Source organism: Ambystoma mexicanum, chromosome 6p (assembly GCF_040938575.1).
Source record: "Ambystoma mexicanum isolate Mex_15411 chromosome 6p, UKY_AmexF1_1, whole genome shotgun sequence".
Classification (NCBI taxonomy): Eukaryota; Metazoa; Chordata; class Amphibia; order Caudata; family Ambystomatidae; genus Ambystoma; species Ambystoma mexicanum.
In genome coordinates this window covers 346,181,599-346,201,184 of record NC_090935.1, presented here as the reverse complement: position 1 = coordinate 346,201,184, position 19,586 = coordinate 346,181,599, and the positions used below count along the sequence as shown (strand labels likewise).

The 19,586-nt window shown below is 47.2% G+C and overlaps 1 protein-coding gene across 1 annotated transcript in view; it reads left to right on the top strand.

The window, feature by feature from the left end:
* The window catches only part of AGXT2 (alanine--glyoxylate aminotransferase 2), a 988,366-nt gene that overhangs the window by 896,804 nt on the left and 71,976 nt on the right, over nucleotides 1-19,586 (top strand). The window contains exon 12 of the mRNA XM_069627115.1: nucleotides 4,712-4,861. Coding sequence (XP_069483216.1) covers nucleotides 4,712-4,861 — 150 coding nt within the window. The remainder of the gene's footprint in view (nucleotides 1-4,711; nucleotides 4,862-19,586) is intronic.

The following is a 19,586-nucleotide window of genomic DNA, read 5'->3' as shown; positions in this document are numbered from 1 at the left end:
AAGCTCTCTCAGGATGGTGAAGAGCTCTTTGGTATTTTAGTCAGCGTTATTAATGTGCTCATTAAAGATGTTAGTTTTGGTGGTAATGACAGTTGATTTATATTTGCAGATGACAGTGGCAAGGGCGGTGCTGGTGTCGGTGGAGGGCTTTTTTGTGTGGAGGTGTTCTAGGGCTCTGTTCTTCCTACACAGGGAGATAAGGTCATCAGTGAACCAACTGTTGGTTGTCTTGCAGGCTTTAAGAATGTTTGCCTGGCAAGGGGCATGTTTGGTCATGGCAGTGAGGAGACAATTATGGTAGTTGTTAGCAATGTTGATTGAATTAAGGTTAGCCAGCAGTTGGTCCACTTGTAGAATAGCTGTCAGGGTCCGTTTTAGGGATTCAAGCATTCATTTACTAGTGTTCCTGACCATTATGGATTTTGGCTTGGTAGTCTGGGTTATTATAGGGGTAGAGGTGGCAAGGGTAGAATAAGGAAGTGGATAAGGAAGCGGTCCGGCCACATGATTTGTGAGTAAACTATCAAGTGTACAGCCTTTGTTGTGGTTGGGGGAGTGAATTAGTTGTGTGAATTTCATGTCTTCCAGCGCAAGGGTGAGGGCCATTGCTTTTGTGTCAGCCAGGTCCTTGAATCCCAGGTTATCACCTAAGATGATACATTTGGTAGCAGGTTTAAGGAATGGGGTATCCAGTAGGGGAATGTCCAAGTCAGGGTGACTAGAGTTCTTAGGTTGACAGTAGATAAGGAAAATGTTAATGGTGGTTTTAGGGTTAATGGACAGTTTGGTTAGTAGAAATTCATAGCCTTGTGTGTCGGGAATTGGGCAAGCTCTGAGCAGGAGTGAGGATTTAGTGATGAGAGCCACGCAACAGCTGGTGCCCTTGAATTGATCAGCCCTTACGATGGTATAGTTGGGCGGGATGGCCAGGGAGAGGAGTGGCCTGATGCCTCATGGAGCCACGATCCAGTGATGGCAAGGAAATGAAGTTAGTGTTTGAGTATGAGGTCGTGGATGTCTATGGCGTGGGCTCCCAATGAACGAACGTTTGGTAGGGCACCTTTGAGGTCGTTGAGTTGTTTGAGTGCTGGTTGAGAATCTTGTGAGGGGGAGAGATGTTTGGTGTGGGCGGGATGTGTGGTAGGTCTTTGGTGTCCTCTTTGATGTTTGGAGGTGGGGTGTGTGGATGAGGGTTAGTTCTGGTACTGAGTTTTACTACTCGCGGTTCACCCAGGTATGGTTGGGATGCACACTTTTTTTCAAGTGAGCAGAGTGAGGACGGGCTGTGGGACTGCAGGGCTATTCATCTCCCAAGCCTAGTAAGGCGTGATGCCCCCTAGACAGGGTAAGGTTTCTTAGACAGTGGTGGGCAGAATGATGACGAGACTGTGTGGGGCGTGTTGGAGGCGTGGCAGGAATGGTGCGGGCCAAGGGAGCATTTAGGTGTTTGGACGATTTGGAGCAAGTGTGCAACATTTGTTTGTTGTGGCAGCCAGATAGTTCAGGTTTGCACGCATGCACGTATCGGGCAGTGCAACCACATTGCTAAGCTGAGCATGCGGCCATAAAGGTGCTGTGCTTGCGGCAGATGGTGAGAGGAATGTCGGGTATTTGCCTGTGGCAACATTTGGTGTGGGGGAGGAGCTGGGGTTTTTGTTAGCATTGCAAATGCTAGGGTTTGTTTGGCGCCCATTTTACACAGTTCTGAAATCTTGACACAGCATTACTAACATGTCGTGCTAGGGGGTGGGTGCATAGGCATTCAACAATACAAGGGGCTGTAGGTGCATTAACATTAGGTGTGTCATTGTATGTTTGTAGGCATTTCACAGAGTACATATGACTAGGCAGGCAATTTGAGGCATACATTGTATCAGGGCAAGTGGAGCCAGTGCAAGATGCAGTGTTTAGGTCATCACATGATTGGATTTATTTGACAGTATACATATTATTTGCATTTACAGGCAAACAGTTGGAAGCATGTCCATACATTGTATCTGGCCCATTGGTGCCAATGCAAAATGCAGTGTTTTCATCTTTTTGACAAGAAGCCAACCATGATGCCATAGGGTTCAATGGGGATCGTGATGGCAGTCGCGTGGGTGATGTTGGAGACGCCTGCTGTAATGGGGTATCGTGGGATTGCTGGCTTGCCATTGGCAGCGGTTGTGACGGGCTCCATGATTGTGGGGAAATTGTGTGACATGTACGCTCGCGCGACAGGAGAGAGGTCTTGGCGACAGCTGTCTGCAGCAATGAAGGGTGCCGGTGTCATGAGCGACGGGAGAGGTTGCGGGATCATGTTGGTGGGCGTTAGGGTAGATGGCGTTGTGGGCATCTTGGTGTGATCCCATCGGCCTGATGGTATTAGGGGGTGGGATAAGCAGCAAAGGGGGGCTTTTGCTGATGACAGTGTTATGGATGGTGGCCTGGTAAGGGTTGTACTGGTGATTGGGAGAGTTTGGACTGTTAGCTCAGTTTTAAAATTTGAAAAATGCACGTTTTGGACTAACTGAAAATATGTTGAGATGCTAGTTTCATTAGCTTTCAAAGATACTTCTTCATCAGATGGTGGCCATATTATAAATGAGCAATAAAAGAAAATCAAACACAGAGCTGGGCATTGCTTTTACTGTCTTCTACTGCACTTACTTGGCTCAACCACTCATCAGTGATTGCACTTACCCTGAGCACTTCTCCATGAGCATCAAAGCACCTTATCCCTCACCCCGCCAGCCCCTCTGCACTTGCACGTTCTGAACACTCACAAGACATAGTAGGTTTGTCCCCCCTTCCCTTTATTCTCATTTGTCTGTACTATTATTATTATTATTTATCCTTGCTTTAATTCATTGTCCCTTGTCTCCACCCTGTTTACCCTGTGGGCGCTTTGGAACAGTTTTGTTAATTGTATAAGAACCTAATAAGTGACCAATAAATAAATAAATACATTTTACATATAAAGAAAAACAGAGACAAGGGACTCTCCCACTTTAACGTCTGTGGGCTTCAAGAAGAGGTATGTGATGGGTTCGGGATTGTCTCAGGAGGATAGCTCAGGGGCAACATGCTCGCTTTGGAAGCAAGAGACATGGAGCACAACAGGTTCGATCTCCGGGTCCGCGCTTAGAAACCTCTGGGTATTAAGCGCGTTATAAATAACCTATCATATCATATCATTCAGTCCTGCATGACCCTTTCATCTAAAGGGCCATGAATGAGAAGGAAATAGACACAGAGTTTGAGTAAGATAGGATAAGCTTTTTAACACCTTTCCAGTCTCGGCTACAGTAAAAACTCTGGGTGTATGCCTGGACTCAACCTTATCAATGGATAGACAAGTTAATGTCATCTCATCATCTGCCGCTCTCACGACAAAAATAATCAATGCAGTGAAATCCCATCTATCGCCTAGAAACTGCCTCAACATAGCAAGAGCCACCATTGGCGCGAAGCTTGATTATTGCAACGTCCTACTCCTAGGCACGTCTACCAATAACATCAACAAACTGCAAATCACTCCAAACAATGCTCTTAGAGCGGCACTAAGTATCACTAGAAGAGAACGCATCACCCAGGCTAGAAAAGATGCCCACTGGCTCCCAATCAAAGAGCGCATACTTTTCAAGGCCCTAACCATCACTCACAGGTGCCTCTCTCAGTCTGCCCCCTCTTACCTAGCGGAAAGAATACATCAACTGCCCTCCCACAGACCAGGAAGAGACCAATACGCTCACCTACTCTCAGTACCAGCCTTCAACAGGGCCAAAGCAGGAGGTACCAGTTTCAAAGTGCTAGCCCCAAAAGCGTGGAACGCCATTCCACTCACACTTAGGAAAGAGAACTCTCTCCTGGCGGCAGTAAAAACCAATCTATTCAACTAGGAATTAGAATGTACCTGCTTTGTTGTTCCTTTGTAACCTTGGAACACATTTACCGTACTGATGATGAACATTGTTCTAATATCTGTCATAAGACTCTGCTATGCTGTATCAAAGTGAGTATACTGTAACAGCGCCACGATGCCCCAGGGCCGTTTTGTACTTTATGAATTGAAATAAATAAAATAACATCTGAGGTTTTTCACATTTATTGTGGTCTTAACTTTCAACAAGCCTCATGTTTTTCCAACTACAATGTCTATTGGCATCTTCATTGCAGCAAAGCCAAATCATTGGTTGTAGTGATTGTAATGCCCAATTCGACTAAGACAAGCACCTTGCCCCAGTGCATTGGCATACTTGCCAACATGACCCATTCCAATCTGTAGGTGCTTGTCCAGTCCTGTTTTTTTTTCTTTGCATTCTGGGATATGTAGTTCCACTTTTCCCATTATAAAGCTCTGACTAGAATGTAAAGATAAAACCAGGATTGGATAAGCACCTATGGATTGGAATGGGCCATGTTGGCAAGTATGCATTGGGACCAAGACATTGACAGATGCTAGTGCGTGTGTTTACAGGTTCCATGCTGAGCTAGGATCTTATAGTAGGTCAACCAGAGTTACTTAGGCCTGCTTGTATGCCTATAGTGGAACCAATGCAGACATATGGTGCTATTTACATGTAAGGTGTGTTTCATAGCAGTGTCTCTTTCTAGCGCTTGGTAATCACACCCTACTACGATAACCATGCATCAATTGTTACAGTCCCTGCGTAATAAATGGAGACATTTGACCTCTTCCGTGACGTCCCTGTGTTTGTTTCCCCAGGCAATAGAAGAGGACGGCTTGCAGCAGAACTGTGAAGTGGTTGGAACGCACATGCTGCATAATTTGGCCAAGCTGCGTGACGAATTCGACATTGTTGGAGATGTCCGAGGCAAGGGGTTGATGACTGGAGTCGAAATGGTGACGGATCAGGTTCGTGCTCGAAAGTGCCTCCTTTGTGGTTACAAGTTACAAGTTACGAGTGGGTGGGCGACAGCGAGCTTCATCGTGCACAGCAACCGCTGAAAGACAGATTGAGTAGCACTTATTCACATTATCAACCCGCATTGGCAAAGCCAATCGTTTTGGCATTTGAAGTTGTTTATTGCATTTTACATGTATAGGTATGAAAGCAGTGAACTCGTGGCTCATGCACAACCAGGTATTACTTTAAAAGTTATCAACACACCCCAAAGTCAATAGTTCACTGCAATTTTTTTTTTGAACTTTTATTTTCTGTCAACATTATATATATACATTATACAGTATCACATAAAGCATATTAATCAAAAAGCAACAATTATGAAACTATGTACACCCCCCTCCCACACATAAATAAGTGACATCAACTAAAAAAGCGAAAGGAACTTTCCCCCAGATTTTGCCAAACAAACCACTCTTCCCCTCTCTCCGGTACAGTACCCGTTCCAATTCTGCCAAGTTATGCATTTCACTTAACCACGACTCAATGTTCAAGGTCAAAGTAGCTTCCCAGTTGCGCAAGACTATCTTCTTACCCATCATGGCCGCCCTGAACAACCATTTCTTCTGAGACTGTGTAAGATCATCCACATTTCATCACTTCCCAAACTCACCATACTGACATCCACGGCTGGCAACCCTCACTCACCCTATCACACACTAGACCAACCTCATTCCAAAACAGCCTCACCAACCTACAATCCCACAGCAAATGTTCCAACGTACCCATTTCATAATAGTTCACTGCACCTACTAGTAAGTAGCAAGAAAGAATACGCCCGTTTCCCGCGGTGTACTAAGTATTTTGATTATGCCTGTTGGCAGTAACCACGCTTGTTTTTTTTATTTAATTTTTTATTTATTGTATTCGGTTATTTAAAAAAAAAAACTTTACAAAACAAGTATCTTTAAAGCATTTTTACTGCATCATTCTTATAAAAACCTCTAAATCAACAAAGATTTTCCTTCTCAATCGAAATGTCACAAGAACATATCGAGTTTAAAATCCTGTCTCCTTAATAGTGCATATCACCAAATACTATCATCGCTTGTTTTAAAAATGTATTCTGTGTTTTGCAACTGTACTTTCAAGAGTTCAGGTCACAGCATAAAAATACTTGGACTAAGTATATTAAGCAACACAGAAATGCAGAATGGTGCTTGTTTGCCCTCATCCTGTGTGTAGGTCTAAAAATAGCAGTCTGCAGAGGAAGAACACCTGACTGAGTGTTTGCAACTGCGCATTCGCAACTTTAGGAGAAAACAAAACATCTCTGTGAAATAATCACATGTCAGTGATTACAGGGCTCAAGTCGAGGGTACACGAGGGAGGGACGGAGTCCACCCACTTCTTTCAGAGGGTGGACTCAGTCCTCCCCAGCTAAAATGAGAAAGACTGAATGTCCTCTTTGAATTTATGAATTAATGCCAACCTCGGAGATCGAAACGCGGTTGTCAGGTTTGCAGGATCCGACACTTCAACACTGCACTATACACCGTTTAAAACATGCGCACCTTTTAACGTTTCAAAAACACTATTGTAAGATAGTATCCGCTCTTGGTTTTGTGTGTGTGTTGATTTTATGAAAGGTAAATGCCATTCATCCCGGGCAATTTGGGTGGTTATGCAAAGTAAATTTAATGAGATATGCATATTTCACATTGATATGCTAATTTCTGGTGATGTCACATCCCATTGCGTTTGTTGATGAGGCCCCCCCACTTTGATTTTTAGGACTTGACCCCTGCAGTGGAATATGTCAGAGTCAGTCAAATGTGTGAGGGAGAGCTCGGGTGCACGTGACAGTGAGAGCTCGAGAGCGGCAAGATTGAGCACGAGGGGGCCTGCGACAGTGAGAGCGCGGGTAGACGCTGGGGTGCCAGTGAGAACTAGGGTAAGAGAGAGCTAGGGGGAGAGTGAGAAATAGAGTGCGTTTGAGAACTAGGGCGTGAGTAAGAGTGGGTGCTAAAATGCGAGAGTGAGAATGAGAGATAGGGTGCAAAATATGGGGGTTTGTGCAAAGGTGCAAAAGAGCCAGGGTCTAAGACTCAGAGGGCGAGAAAGGGACAGGGTGCGAGTAAAGGGATGTGTGCAAGGCTTTTAGAGAGAGAGTGAGTGAGTGAGTGAGTGAGTGAGTGACGGGGGGCGCAGGAGAGTGACCTAGAGTGTATGCACGGGGCCAAGGGAGTTCCAGAGAGAGGGTGCATGCGTGCGGAATGTTGGGAGAGTGAAATAAGTTCAGTGCAAGTGACACCCTGCTTATAAGGGGGAGTGAGATAGCTAACGAGTGGGTAGGAGAGTGAGGCAGAGTAGGGCGAGATAGAAAGTGTTTGGTATAGAGGGAGTGGTAGAGGGTGGCTGAGAGAGAGTGGGGTACAGAGAGGCATAGATGAACAGTGGGAGAGAGAGTGTGGCGCAGCGTACAAGGCATTTTAGGTTCTCGCATGCCTGCGAGTCAGTGGCAGCCTCTCATTTTAGACTTGCCAACTCATGTCTAATTTTAGACTTGCCAACTCATGGCAGGACTCTGCAAGTCCAGCCATCGAGACTGGCTGCCCGCGTTTCTTTATGACAGCTGCTGCCTCTACCTCAGAGAGAGCGGGAGTAGAGAGGGGGCTGTAGAGGGGGTTGTCAGAGAGAGGGGATGTTGTGCAGAGATGGGCGTGGTACACACGGAGAGGGAGAGGAGTTGTAGTGCGGGTGGGTGATAGTGTTGTGGATAGAGTGTGGTTGGTAGAAAAAGAGTGTGACATTGGCCCCCATCCATTTACGAAATCCTGTTTGAACAGGAGATACCATATTTTAGCGGCTGTCAAATCCATCATACCTTTCAAAGCCAGTCCGGAAAATACCTTGCTCAAGCAAGGCAAATGACCTGTAATTATTGCTCTGCTCTCTAGCCCCCATTTTAAATATCGAGATTATAAATGATTTTTGACCCGGAACAGTTGATGAAGATTATTCTGTTATTAAATTATTCCTGTAAAATCTGAGCCTATCCTTCTGGGCTGGCTTTAAGCACCAAGTTGGTAAACCCATGCGGACCAGGAGCTCTTGAGTTCTTAAAATGATATATCCCTTTTATAATATCAATTTTGAGAAGGAACACTTTAAAGTAGCCAATACACCAGTATCACCTCTTTGGTTTCCTCATCTATAGAACATTTTTCCACCCACAGGGCATTACACCCGTCCTCTGAAAATAGCATAATCTGTGCATTTTAAGCCAGGTCATTTAGTACCCGGCGAGGGTCAATCAGAATGTAACAATCTCATTGGCCCTCCCCGGGGCGTTACCCGAGGCAGAATCCCTCGTCTTCATATCCCTGGCGGGGAGGTGTGGCAGCCCCTCAGCCAATGAGGAGGCTCGGAACGGGGTAATCCCTGCTCCAAGCCACCACACAGCTGGAGGCTGCCATCCTCCCCCGCCAGGGATTCAGGTAAGTGTTTTGTCTCCCCCCCCCTCCAAACAATCCCCTCCCCGCTCTCCAAACCTCACTTACCTGCTTTTTGCTCCGTTTTCGAGAACAAAAACGCTGGGAACACTTCTGTCCACAGCACATCCGCTGCCGATGACCGCCATGGAAAGGGAAAATGGACTCAGTTTTCCTTTCCTCGGCGGGCATTTTTATTTTTACATTTATTTGGGTTTTTTTCTGTTCCGAAATGCCGCCGCATTTCGGAACAGGAAAAGGAATGCTATTAGTACCCCGTTTTTGCGGGCCAGGCTACTAATAGCAATAAGCCCCTTGCCTCAGGGGCATTACTGAGTCAGGTAATGTACAGGGCCTTCGTTAAGGGCCTTGCTTCGCTCGGGCCTGTAACTATGTGCCCCGGGGCATTACCTGACTCGGTAATGGCTCCGCGGCGAGGGGCTTATTGCTTAATTAATGAACAAGCAAAATGTACAGGTATCGTTTGCTGTTACTATACGTAACATTTTTTTACTTGTAGCTGTGCCCAGTGCTTTCTTATGGGCGATAAACAGCTTTTTCTTTTATATCCCAGCAATTGTCTAAAGAGACATTTTCGCTGTGAAATCATAGGATCTTTAACCCTCTGACCATTAGGTTTGGTTTACTAATTACTGGCAACATCCCAATAAGACCAACAAGAACGGACCTCAATAAAAGGGTTGCTTCAGAGAATTGCTCCGGGGAAGTCAACGAAGGGCCACGGCCATTTTCAAAATTTAAATCAAGAAGCTGCTCATAATAAACTTCAACATACAATGAATGTTCTTACGGGACCAACTTTAACTTCACAGCTAACCCTGTATAAATCCCTGGGTAATAAAACATAAGACCGATAAATTACTGCAGAGCAGTAACGTTTGCTAGCCCTTAGTTCCAATAAGGACATTTCCAAAACTTCCATGAAGATAGAAAATGAGGCAAACACCTAGAGCATCATTACAAGTATGGTGGAGTGGGAAAGAATTGTCGGTAATGGAATTAGCGCCAATATTCCGGCTCCGCCATACTACGAGTATGGCCCTGGAGAGGTTAATCCTCCAAGTCTCAGCCAAAAAATCTGCAAAATCAGCGGAATTACCGATTCAGTAATTCCGGCCAAAAAGTCTCAGAGTCCTATGGACTCATAAAAAAGGGGATTTACACTGCCAACGCCACTTGTAATCTGACAGTAATTCCGCCGGACCAGGTGGCGGTAACGGTAATTCAGTAATGAGGCCCATAGTCTAGTGTAAACTGGAAGCCCACCTGTTTCCAAAACCAACTTCCTGTACAATCCTCATTAGCCTAACCATTCAAACTTTATAACTCCCAAATGGATAACAACTCAGCCCATCAAATCCCTTTTATACTAGGGTTTTGTTAAACTATTTTGCCTGTGGGACCTCCCTCAGTATTGCTATTTCTACATTAGGAATTTGTAGATCTAGGTCTGGGCATCTAGTATTCAAATAATCACTGCAATGGATCCAGTGGAGTCATCACGGATTCCCCGGCTGTGACCTCCTCCCATGTGGCCAGGTGAATGCAGCCGCTACCTGATCCTGAACCTGGGGCTGGTTTCATGAGGGAGGACCACATGGGAGGAGACAGCTACCGGGGAGATGTCATGATTTCACTGGCTGAGACGTGGTAACTCCCCCTTTCCCATGAGGCAGACCCCCTTATACCTGAGACCCTTTTCCATGAGAAAGACACTCTGGTGCCACAGACCCTCATGGCATATTGTCAGATACGTTTTCCTACTGCTGGAAGAAGTAAACCCTTTTCTTCTTATTTTTATTGCTAAACACACAACCATGATACTAACTTACACTGCTAAAACATAACACCCTTTTTTTTCTAAGGTTCCTTATTATAGAACCAGTAAACATAACTATTTCAATACCATGTATTTAACAACCTCTAAGAACTTCAACTCCCAAAATTCTCCAAGTACTGAGACGAGGAAGATGCAGGAGTTTGAACCATGTACCAAGAACTTGAACCACAATGAACAGTCTAGTTCTTCTAAAGTACCTGTGCACGGAACACAAGCGCACTGTTCAGAGAGGCCATAAAGGAGAAGACGTTGGCTCCTTTTTGAGAGCTCGCGAACAGTACATACAGTGGTGGCAGAGCAGAAGAGGATGCCATGGGGGGGATGGCAAAGCAGAGACTGAAGTGCTGTGGAGACACTGGGAGCCGCAGGGAAGGTCCTGGGCGCTCAGCGAGTCAAGAGGTTTGCGTTCTTCATGCCGGATCCTGAGGGGAAGCAGACGTACAATCGCAGAGCTGCGAGGGAGGCTGGAGGAACATCTACAGCCTGCATATTGGAAAGCGGGTGGCAGCAGCAGGCCGCAAAAGTGCAAACCCGACCGGAGACGCTGGAGAAAGCCAGTGAGTCCACCTGAACCTATTGGGGACCCTGGGGCGTTCCGGCGACCGTGCTAATAGCAAATTGAATATTGTAACTTTGTGAATTCGACGGAAGGCTCCCCTCCTAGGATGTGAAGGCCGGCGGATGCTGGGTCTGCAGCGAATGACAGCTGAGAGAGAGCAGGAGCCCCCGGGACATATGACCTACCGACGGCGGATACATCGAGCTGTGAGGCAATTAGCACACCGGCTGAAGGAGGGAGATCGGCGGGTTCCCGTGGGGTACTCATACCGGTGTCAACTATGCAGAGGAACCTATCTGAGGACCCGACACGGGGAACAGCCTGGCCCAAAACACTGGAAAGAAAGCAGGTCTGCCAGTGATCATTCAGAAACCCGGACCATTAACAGCAGACTCGCGTGCTGGGCGCATGTCGGCCCTGGCTAAGGGGAGAGGAGTCCTGCACTCAGGACCTGGCGGGGAGGGAACCAACGGTTGCCGCGCTGACCCTGGGCAAAGATTGCAGCAGAGCGTCAAACGGACTGGGGCGATCACAGAGCTTAAGGACTCCGGATCGGCCGGAGGCACCAGTGAGGACCACAACTCGTCGACGGGTCCTCCACTCGACAGACACGCTGCGCCGTGGAGCGCTTACCCAAATCTACCAGAAAGCAACATCGAGGACGCACAAGGCCCTGGGGGGCAGTGACAGCCCCACTGTCCACATAACATGCGCAACCCACTGTGAGCGGAATGAACGAGGACACGGCCCCAGGGATGCCGCAGCCACACAAGCATCAAAGACAGGTACTAAACGGACTGAGCGGGATCCCTTGTCTGCGGCGGGTTGAGGGGGTAGGGGCTCTTCCCCCTCGCCACGGACGCCTACCTCTGGGTACGAATCGGAATGCAGCCGAGGACCGCTGATCCGGTTTGGCTCTTTCTGCAAACACCCGTGGCCGAGCGAGTTCTGTGCGCCGTGGCTGGGCCGACCTGCAGGCCATACATACTAGCACAGGCGCTGTCAGGCTGAGAAGGGGACTGTCAGCTCAGACATATAGGAGGCACCAGGAGAAATGACGGCACAAATCGGGGCACGCAGAGAGACAGCTCTACATTTACTTAAAAGGCACATTGGACATTCCAAATTAAGCTCTGCAGACGTGGGAGGGCACAATCCATTCTGAGCCTACATCAGAAACAACACAGAGGACTTCTCACTGCCGTAGCGAAGATACTGAGACGAAAAACCTGACCCGCCTGAACTTCAATAAGAGTCACCTAAAGGCATTTCTCGGAGTGTAGACAACTGCAGGGCGAGGGCTACACACAGGGACTGAAACAGGCACGGTCAGTTAGGTGAACTGCTCCAGACACCCTCTCACGCAACACAAGTGAAGCGGGCACACAGGACAAACAGCCATTTTGGAAACTTTGGAGCCGCAAGGTGGGGTCCTTGCTATAGGACCCACAGTGTCGCCGAGAGAGAGGGGGCCACGCAGTGCATATCACGAATGCTGTGGATGTTAATGGCCGAGGATGGTCATACTTGCCGCAAATCCTACAACCACCTGAAGGGTGAAGATCCTGCTGCTTAGTGGTGCTGCTCACGTCTTGTCACTGCTACCTAACACAATGAATAATCAATAAAGGGGCATAGTCCGGTGCAGGCAGTGACTTGGAGACAAAAGGTCAGTGTCAGCTACAGTTAACTGAGGTTGGCATATTGCTGCTGCGCTCCCAGTACTCCGGATAGCCCATGCCCACGGAGGCAGCGACTGGGCCACTGAATCCCATCCATTGATATTGCAACAGGATTGCTGTGTCCCACCACTACGGATTAGGAGGCGGGGCAAGGCCAACCTGGATCTTACTGGTGAGACCATAGCGGTGCAGATCCAGACAACTTTTGACAAGGCTACCACCAATTGACGGAGGCCTGGTCAATATACTGAAACCATAACTACGACCACTATTGGTGGAACATAGCACTGCAGGCTTAAACACGACAATCAATACATTGCGAAACACCTCAGCGGAGTATACCTCAAACTGGGGAGGAAGACATTAACAGGCAAGGATCAAGAGCGGCGGCAGCCCCCTCGTCCACCCAATACCCACAATTCCGGCAATGTCCAAATCAGGGAAAGGAGGCAAGCACCAGGCAAAATTACACTTTGACTCTCCCGTTCTGGCTAAAACCAGCAAAACAATGGAGACCACACCGGAGGTGCATCTTCAGACCTGGAGGTGCATCTTCAGACCCTACCCCAAAATCCAGCAAGTGCATTCCAGGACATTAAAGAGATGTTCCCACAACTGCAATCCAGCATTCAATCCCTGAATGGTAAACTGGACTTGCGCACCTGTAAGGTAGACCACATGCAGGTCCGCCTAGACAAGCACGGCGAGAGGGTGGATGAGGCAGAGAGAAGATCCTCGGACTGGAGGATGTGTCCACCTCCACCACCAGAGAAATGTCTGGAGTGAGTAGAGCCCTGAAAGAGCTCATTGACAAGCAGGAGGATCTGGAATCCAGATCAAGGAGGAACAACATCAGAATCATAGGGCTTTCGGAAAAGGCTGATCGGAGAGACATGGAGACCCTAGTAGAAGAAATACTGCGGGAGTTCCTGGGCCCTGAAGGGTTCTCAGAGTTGTGCATAGTGGATAGAGCACATCGGATACAGAGCTGAAGGAAACCCATCCCGGGAGCGCCACCACATACGGTGATAGCATGTCTGCTAAACTATCGGGAGGGGGATGTGGCATTACGCAAAGCTCGAGAGAAAGGGACACTCCACTACAAAGACAGCACGATCAAACTGTTTCCGGATTTCTCAGACAGAGTACAGGCATCGAGGAAGACGTTTCTGGAAGTCAAGCAGCTGCTGCTGGACCGAGGGTTGAAATACACAATGCTGTTTCCGGCTAAACTGCGAGTCGAACACAATGGCTGGGCGCTCTTCTTCACCACCACAGAGGAAGCCACAGCGTTTTTGTTGACACTACCAAGACACCCCCGAATGAGAGGAAACAATGATTGATGATGCTCAACAGGAACATGTCCTTTTGATTTGACAAAGCACTGATAACAACAGTTATACGCCCTTGACATATTAGAGGGGGTCTGTTCTATCCAGGAAGGTGTGTTAGGAGGTTGGGCTCGCAGTGGTAAAAGGGCACATGTTTAGAGAGGGGGGACAGTTGTTCAGTTGGAGTAAGGTGAGGAGGTCTCCCTTGCTACCCCATAATATATAAAACGTGACATTATTTTTTCTTTTTCTAAAAATTAAGTTGAGGCTCCTGGTCTGTGGCCAACAGCATGTGGCTTTTTGTTTCTGGAGTGACTGATTTTCTGATAGCTATATCCATTAAGATAGCTCTGTGGGTTGAGCGCTTGCTGCTGCAATGTGTGTGTGATCTTCAGGTTGCAGTTTCGACTCCAGGTAAGGTCAACTCAGCCTTTCGTCCTGCTGAGGTTGATAAATGAGTACCAACACAGGTTGGGTAATATTGTATGTATATTTGTTCTATATGAAGCGCTTAAGTGTAAGTGCTATATAATAACACATCATCGTTTTCCCTTGGACGTCTGCTTGCATTCACAGTAATTTGGTAATATGGGCCGATAGGCACTGATATTAATGATACATATGGTGATTCATTCTTGTATAAATGTACATCCCTTTACAGTGATATCGTAACCCTATTTTTCTTAGTGTACTTAGAAACAATGCTATGTGATGCCACCTCCTGTTTTGTCAAGGGATGACAGGTTGTGTTCCATTGCTTCCTGTGATGTACCTTTGTGGTGGGGTCAAATGGCATCAATGTAATGTCACTTCCGCTACCCCAGGCAATTTGGTGAAATGATGTACCTGGACACGTTTCACTGATGAGTTGGGGTTGTCGGTGGGGGGTGGGAGGGCACAGTATACACCTGCCACACTACAATTCACCCAGCGACTGGCAGAGCCAAGTTAGATGCATGCGCTATGAGTCGCCAGTCAGTCATGCAATGGGTAAATCACGGGGGAGTAAGGAGGTCCATACCAGCAGTCACTGTTGCATGGGCATCAATATGGGAAGAACAGTTATTTCTGTTAAACGACAGACATGGCCACGATTAACTTCTGCACCTGGAATATAAGGGGGTTATAAGGCCCCACCAAATGCCGGAAAATACTGCTGTATATGCAGCGACATTGGGTAGGAATAGCATTCCTACAGGAAACTCACGTAACTTCAGACAGGGAATCCAAATTTGGGAAAACCCAGGTTTGTCACAAGTACTTCTCATCATACTCGTCATATGCAAGGGTGGTGGGCACCCTAATACACAGCAATGTGGCGTTCCATCAAACCAAAGTGGTGAAAGAGGGGGAGGGCAGAGGCCTCATTGTTGAAGGCACCATCCAGGGGGAATTGTACACGTTAATTAACTATTATGGCACAAATCAGGACACGGTGGACACACTAGAGTGGATGGATCAACAACCTGGGGAGTTGCCGCCAAGCAAAATCATCTGGGCTGGTGATTTGAACGCAGTTATGCAACCGCCACTGGACCGGACCCGGAACACTCAGGGATCTGGGAACAGAGGGACCAACTGGTTACAGGGCATGACTCTCTCATGGGATATCGCAGATGTGTGGAGGGTTCGCAATCAAGCGGCGAGGCAGTATACATGCCACTCGAATCCTTAAAACTCGCCATCAAGGATAGATTTCTTTCTGATTTTGCATTCACTACGGTGGAGGTGGGCATACACGCCCGTGTGCTCTCTGATCATGCCCCCGTGATGCTAGAAATGAGATTGTCAGGAAGAGTAAAAGGAAGACTTCCCTGGCGCTTTAAGAGCGAGGGACTCACTGATATAGTCTTTTGAGATAGCATAACCTCTGCCATTGATGTCTTTTTTAAAGAGAATGTGGGATCGGTGCAGTCAGCAGGGACTCTGTGGGAAAGTTTTAAATGTGTGTTAAGGGGAGAATGTATTTCCAAGGAAACAGGGATTCTTAGACAGATCAGACGAGAACTAGAACTCAAAGAAATCAGCATATGTACTTTGCAGACAGCATCCCCGAACCCTACGAATCGGGAACAAGCCGAGATTCGGTGCCAGCTACAAGAATTTCAAAACTTAGTGCTCCGGGAAGTGAAGTATATCAACAATCACACTAACGTGCACCAATATGGTGAAGGGCATAAACCCAGTCGGACATTAGCCAGAGCAACCAACATGGATGAGCTGTGCGGCAGATTCAGGCCATTACAGACGAACAGGGGAAAGACTGATTCGAAGACACCAAAATAGTACGGCAGTTCTTCAATTTTTATAGTCATCTATATTCATCCTAGATACATGCATCACAATCAGACATAGAGGAGTACCTGGAACAAGTGGCCTTACACTGGTGCTCCAAGGACCAGAGGGAATTGCTGAACTGCCCGTTGACGTTACCCGAAGTGTTGAACGCCATTAAGTCTCTACGAAATGGGAAGTCACCGGGACCCGATGGGTTCACGGCAGAATTTTATAAACATTACGTGGAAAAGCTAGGCCCCCACCTATTGAGAATGTATCAGCAGAGTCTGGAGAGTGGGTCCCTACCAGACACACTGAGGGAAGCAGTGGTTGAAGTGCTGTTAAAGCCAGACAAACCCAGTAATGAATTCTCCTCCTTTCGCCCAATCTCGTTAATTAACATAGACAATACAATTCTGGCAAAGATCTTGGCTTCACGGTTATCACCACTGATGCCGGCAATGGTTCGGGTGATTCAAACAGGTTTCATCCCAGGGCAATCTACCTCATACGGTCTCCAACTGATGTTTGGGATGATGGCGGCAGTGTCACCCAAGGATTCGGTGGTGGCAGGCTTACTGGACACCAATAAAGCATTCGACTCGGTCAAATGGCCGTTCCTGTTCGCAGTATTGCGACGGGTGGCACTGGGAGAAAGTTGCATCGTTATGGTCAAGCTGTTGTATGCACAACCGGTGGCTAGGGTGAGAGTGAACAGCCAGATGACACCACAAATGGCCCTAGAGCGGGGAACCCAACAAGGATGCCCACTCTCACTGCTACCCTTCGCTTTAGCGATTGAACCGTTTGCCTGACAGATACGAGAACTACACATGCATTGCAGGGCGAGGCTACACAATCATAGGATAGTAATTTCACTATATGCGGATAACATGGTGCTGTTCATTAGGAATCCTAAAATCAATCTAGATCCAATAATGAGGGATGTCCAGAGCTTTGGGGAAATATTTGGCTTGAAAGTGAATGCCTCTAAGTCAGTACTTTTCCCACTGACGGAAGCAGTTGAGCAATATCAAGATGGCTGGGGATTTCAGTGGCACTTGATTCAGACTCGCTAACTGGGAATCAATGTTACTAGAGACGAAACTGTGGTGTACCACAGCAACTATTTGAGAGTCATAAATCAAGCCCGAGCGGCAGTGACCGTTGGAAAAAACTCCCCCTAAATCTGTATGGCCGGGTATCCCTAGTTAAAATGACACTGCTCCCCAGATTCCTTTATGTATTTCTGAACGCTCCAGTCGGGGTGCCCAGGGAATACTTTTGTAATGTGAAGTCAGTCATTTTACAGTTTATGTGGGCGGGGAAACCTGCTAGTGTATCTTGGAATACACTGGTGGCGCCAGTACATGAAGGGAGACTAGCGCTACCTGACCTTGAAATATATTACTTTGTAGAACAGGTGGGATATCTTAAGCACTGGTATGAAGTACAGGGGGAAAGGAGGCACGTGGAGGTGGAAAGAGCGGTGGCGACTCTGGACCTCCTCAGATCAGTCATTCTTACAGCACCAGGCAGAGCACACTCAACACAAAACCTAGTGAAATTGAGGGGGAGGGGAGGTGGTCAGTGTATAGGAGAGAGCGGAAGGATTGTGTTCTGGGTGGCAGAATGGGAGAGTCTTGGGGGGATGTTAGTGTACAGAGGAGGTAACTTCTGTGCTTTGACCAGTGTGTGGGTGCCAAAGGGGTATGTGTGAGGGTTGGAGGGGCTACTGACTAGGGAGTCTTAGACAAGGCGGCTCGGGCTCCACAGGGATGGGAAGGATGGGTGGGGGAGGGAGAACGTGGGGTGAATGGAAAGTTAGGGGAGACGGATAAGAGGGGGGTGCGTGCTGTACCGGCAGAGATAAATGACAAGGAGGAAGGGGGAGGGCCTGACTGAGCCTGGTTGTGACAGGGAGGAAGGAAAAGGGGAGGGGGCAGTGGGAGCAGGGGTCTGGTTTCTGGAACACCAAAGAGCACCTCTGGCCTTCGAGCTTTTGGGCATGGTGAAAGTATAGACTGTATTAAGAGAGGATGGGGTGCTCCTGTGGGGGTGGAGGCACTGAATGATTACTAAGTCCTTGTGAGAGAGGCAGGTGAAAGAAGGGTCAGACAGTGTGAGGTTCCAGAGTGGGGTGTAGGAGAGGTGTAAGTGGATGGGTGTTGAAATATATCTTTATTTATTTTATTGCTTTTGTTAACCGCCCAAACCCGGAAGTATCACAGCATTGGTTACTTGAAAGCTTAGTTAATTACAAATTAGGTTACATAAACTCATAGTCAGACAGTTATACATTACAACATAATATAGCTATTGTCGCACAATGGAAAGGCCTTAGTCGAATTTGTCAAATAGTTTTGATCATACATTTGAAACGCTGGTGAGAAAGCTAATTTCTGATGTGAGTCGGTAGAGTGTTCCAGAGCATTGGAGCAACTACTGGAAAGCTAGAGCCGCCCACCCTTTTACTCTTGAACCTCTGGACATTCAGGTGATTGCTGGTACAAGATCTTAATGACCTAGTTGAAATCTTTTGTGCTACACCATTATTCATATAAGAGGGGGCATCGTTCATGATGCATTTATGGGCAGTGATCAGGGTCTTGAATAGGATACTAGCTTTGACAGGGAGCCAATGAACTTCTCTTCTGATATATGATATATGTTCATTCTGTTTTAATCCAAAGGCCGTGCGTAAGGCTTTATTCTGGAGTAGTTGCAGTTCGGCAAGATTAGTTGTCGTGGTACCTAGTAGAAGGATGTTACAGTAGTCTAATTTTGATAGGATCAGGGTTTAAGCTAGTGTGAGGCAGTTCTGGGGTGTGAGGAATTGTCGACTGAGTGAGATGAGTTTTTAGGTATAGACAGTGGAGGAGGATAGGACTTTAATGTGTTTGGTCATGGTGAGATTAGCGTCTAAGTAGATGGCCAAAGTTTTTACCTGTTTCAGGTCTGGGATGGATGTCCCATCAATGGTTATGGCAGAATAGTTGACATGTAGAGATTTTAGGCGGCGGGGGAACCTACAGTGAGGATCTCTTTTTTTTTTCATCATTCAGGCAGAGGCTATGGTTGGCCTTCCAGTTTTGGAAGATAGCGTAGATCTTATTGATGGTGACACACTCTCCAGTGATGGGAATCAGGATCTGCATGTCATCTGCGAAATTAGTGTAGATGACGCCCATGGAATCCAGTGTTGCAAATAATAGCTTGGTGTATGCATTATATAGTTTGCGCGATAGCCAAGAGCCTTGAGGGACACCTGAAGGTATTGTGATGGGGTCAGCGGCCTCATCGCCGATAAAGACTGTAGAAGTGCGTTCCGACAAGAATGATTTAATTCCCAGGGTAGCTTCTGGGGTGAAGTTGAAGTTTGTGGTCAAAGCAAGTCACAATTTGTCATGGTCTACCGAGTCGAAAGCGGCTGACACATCGAGTAGGAGTAGAATGCCTATATTACCAGAATCTCAGATGCTATTCATCTGGATTTTTAAGTCTATTAGTGCCAGTTCAGTACTGTGTTTAG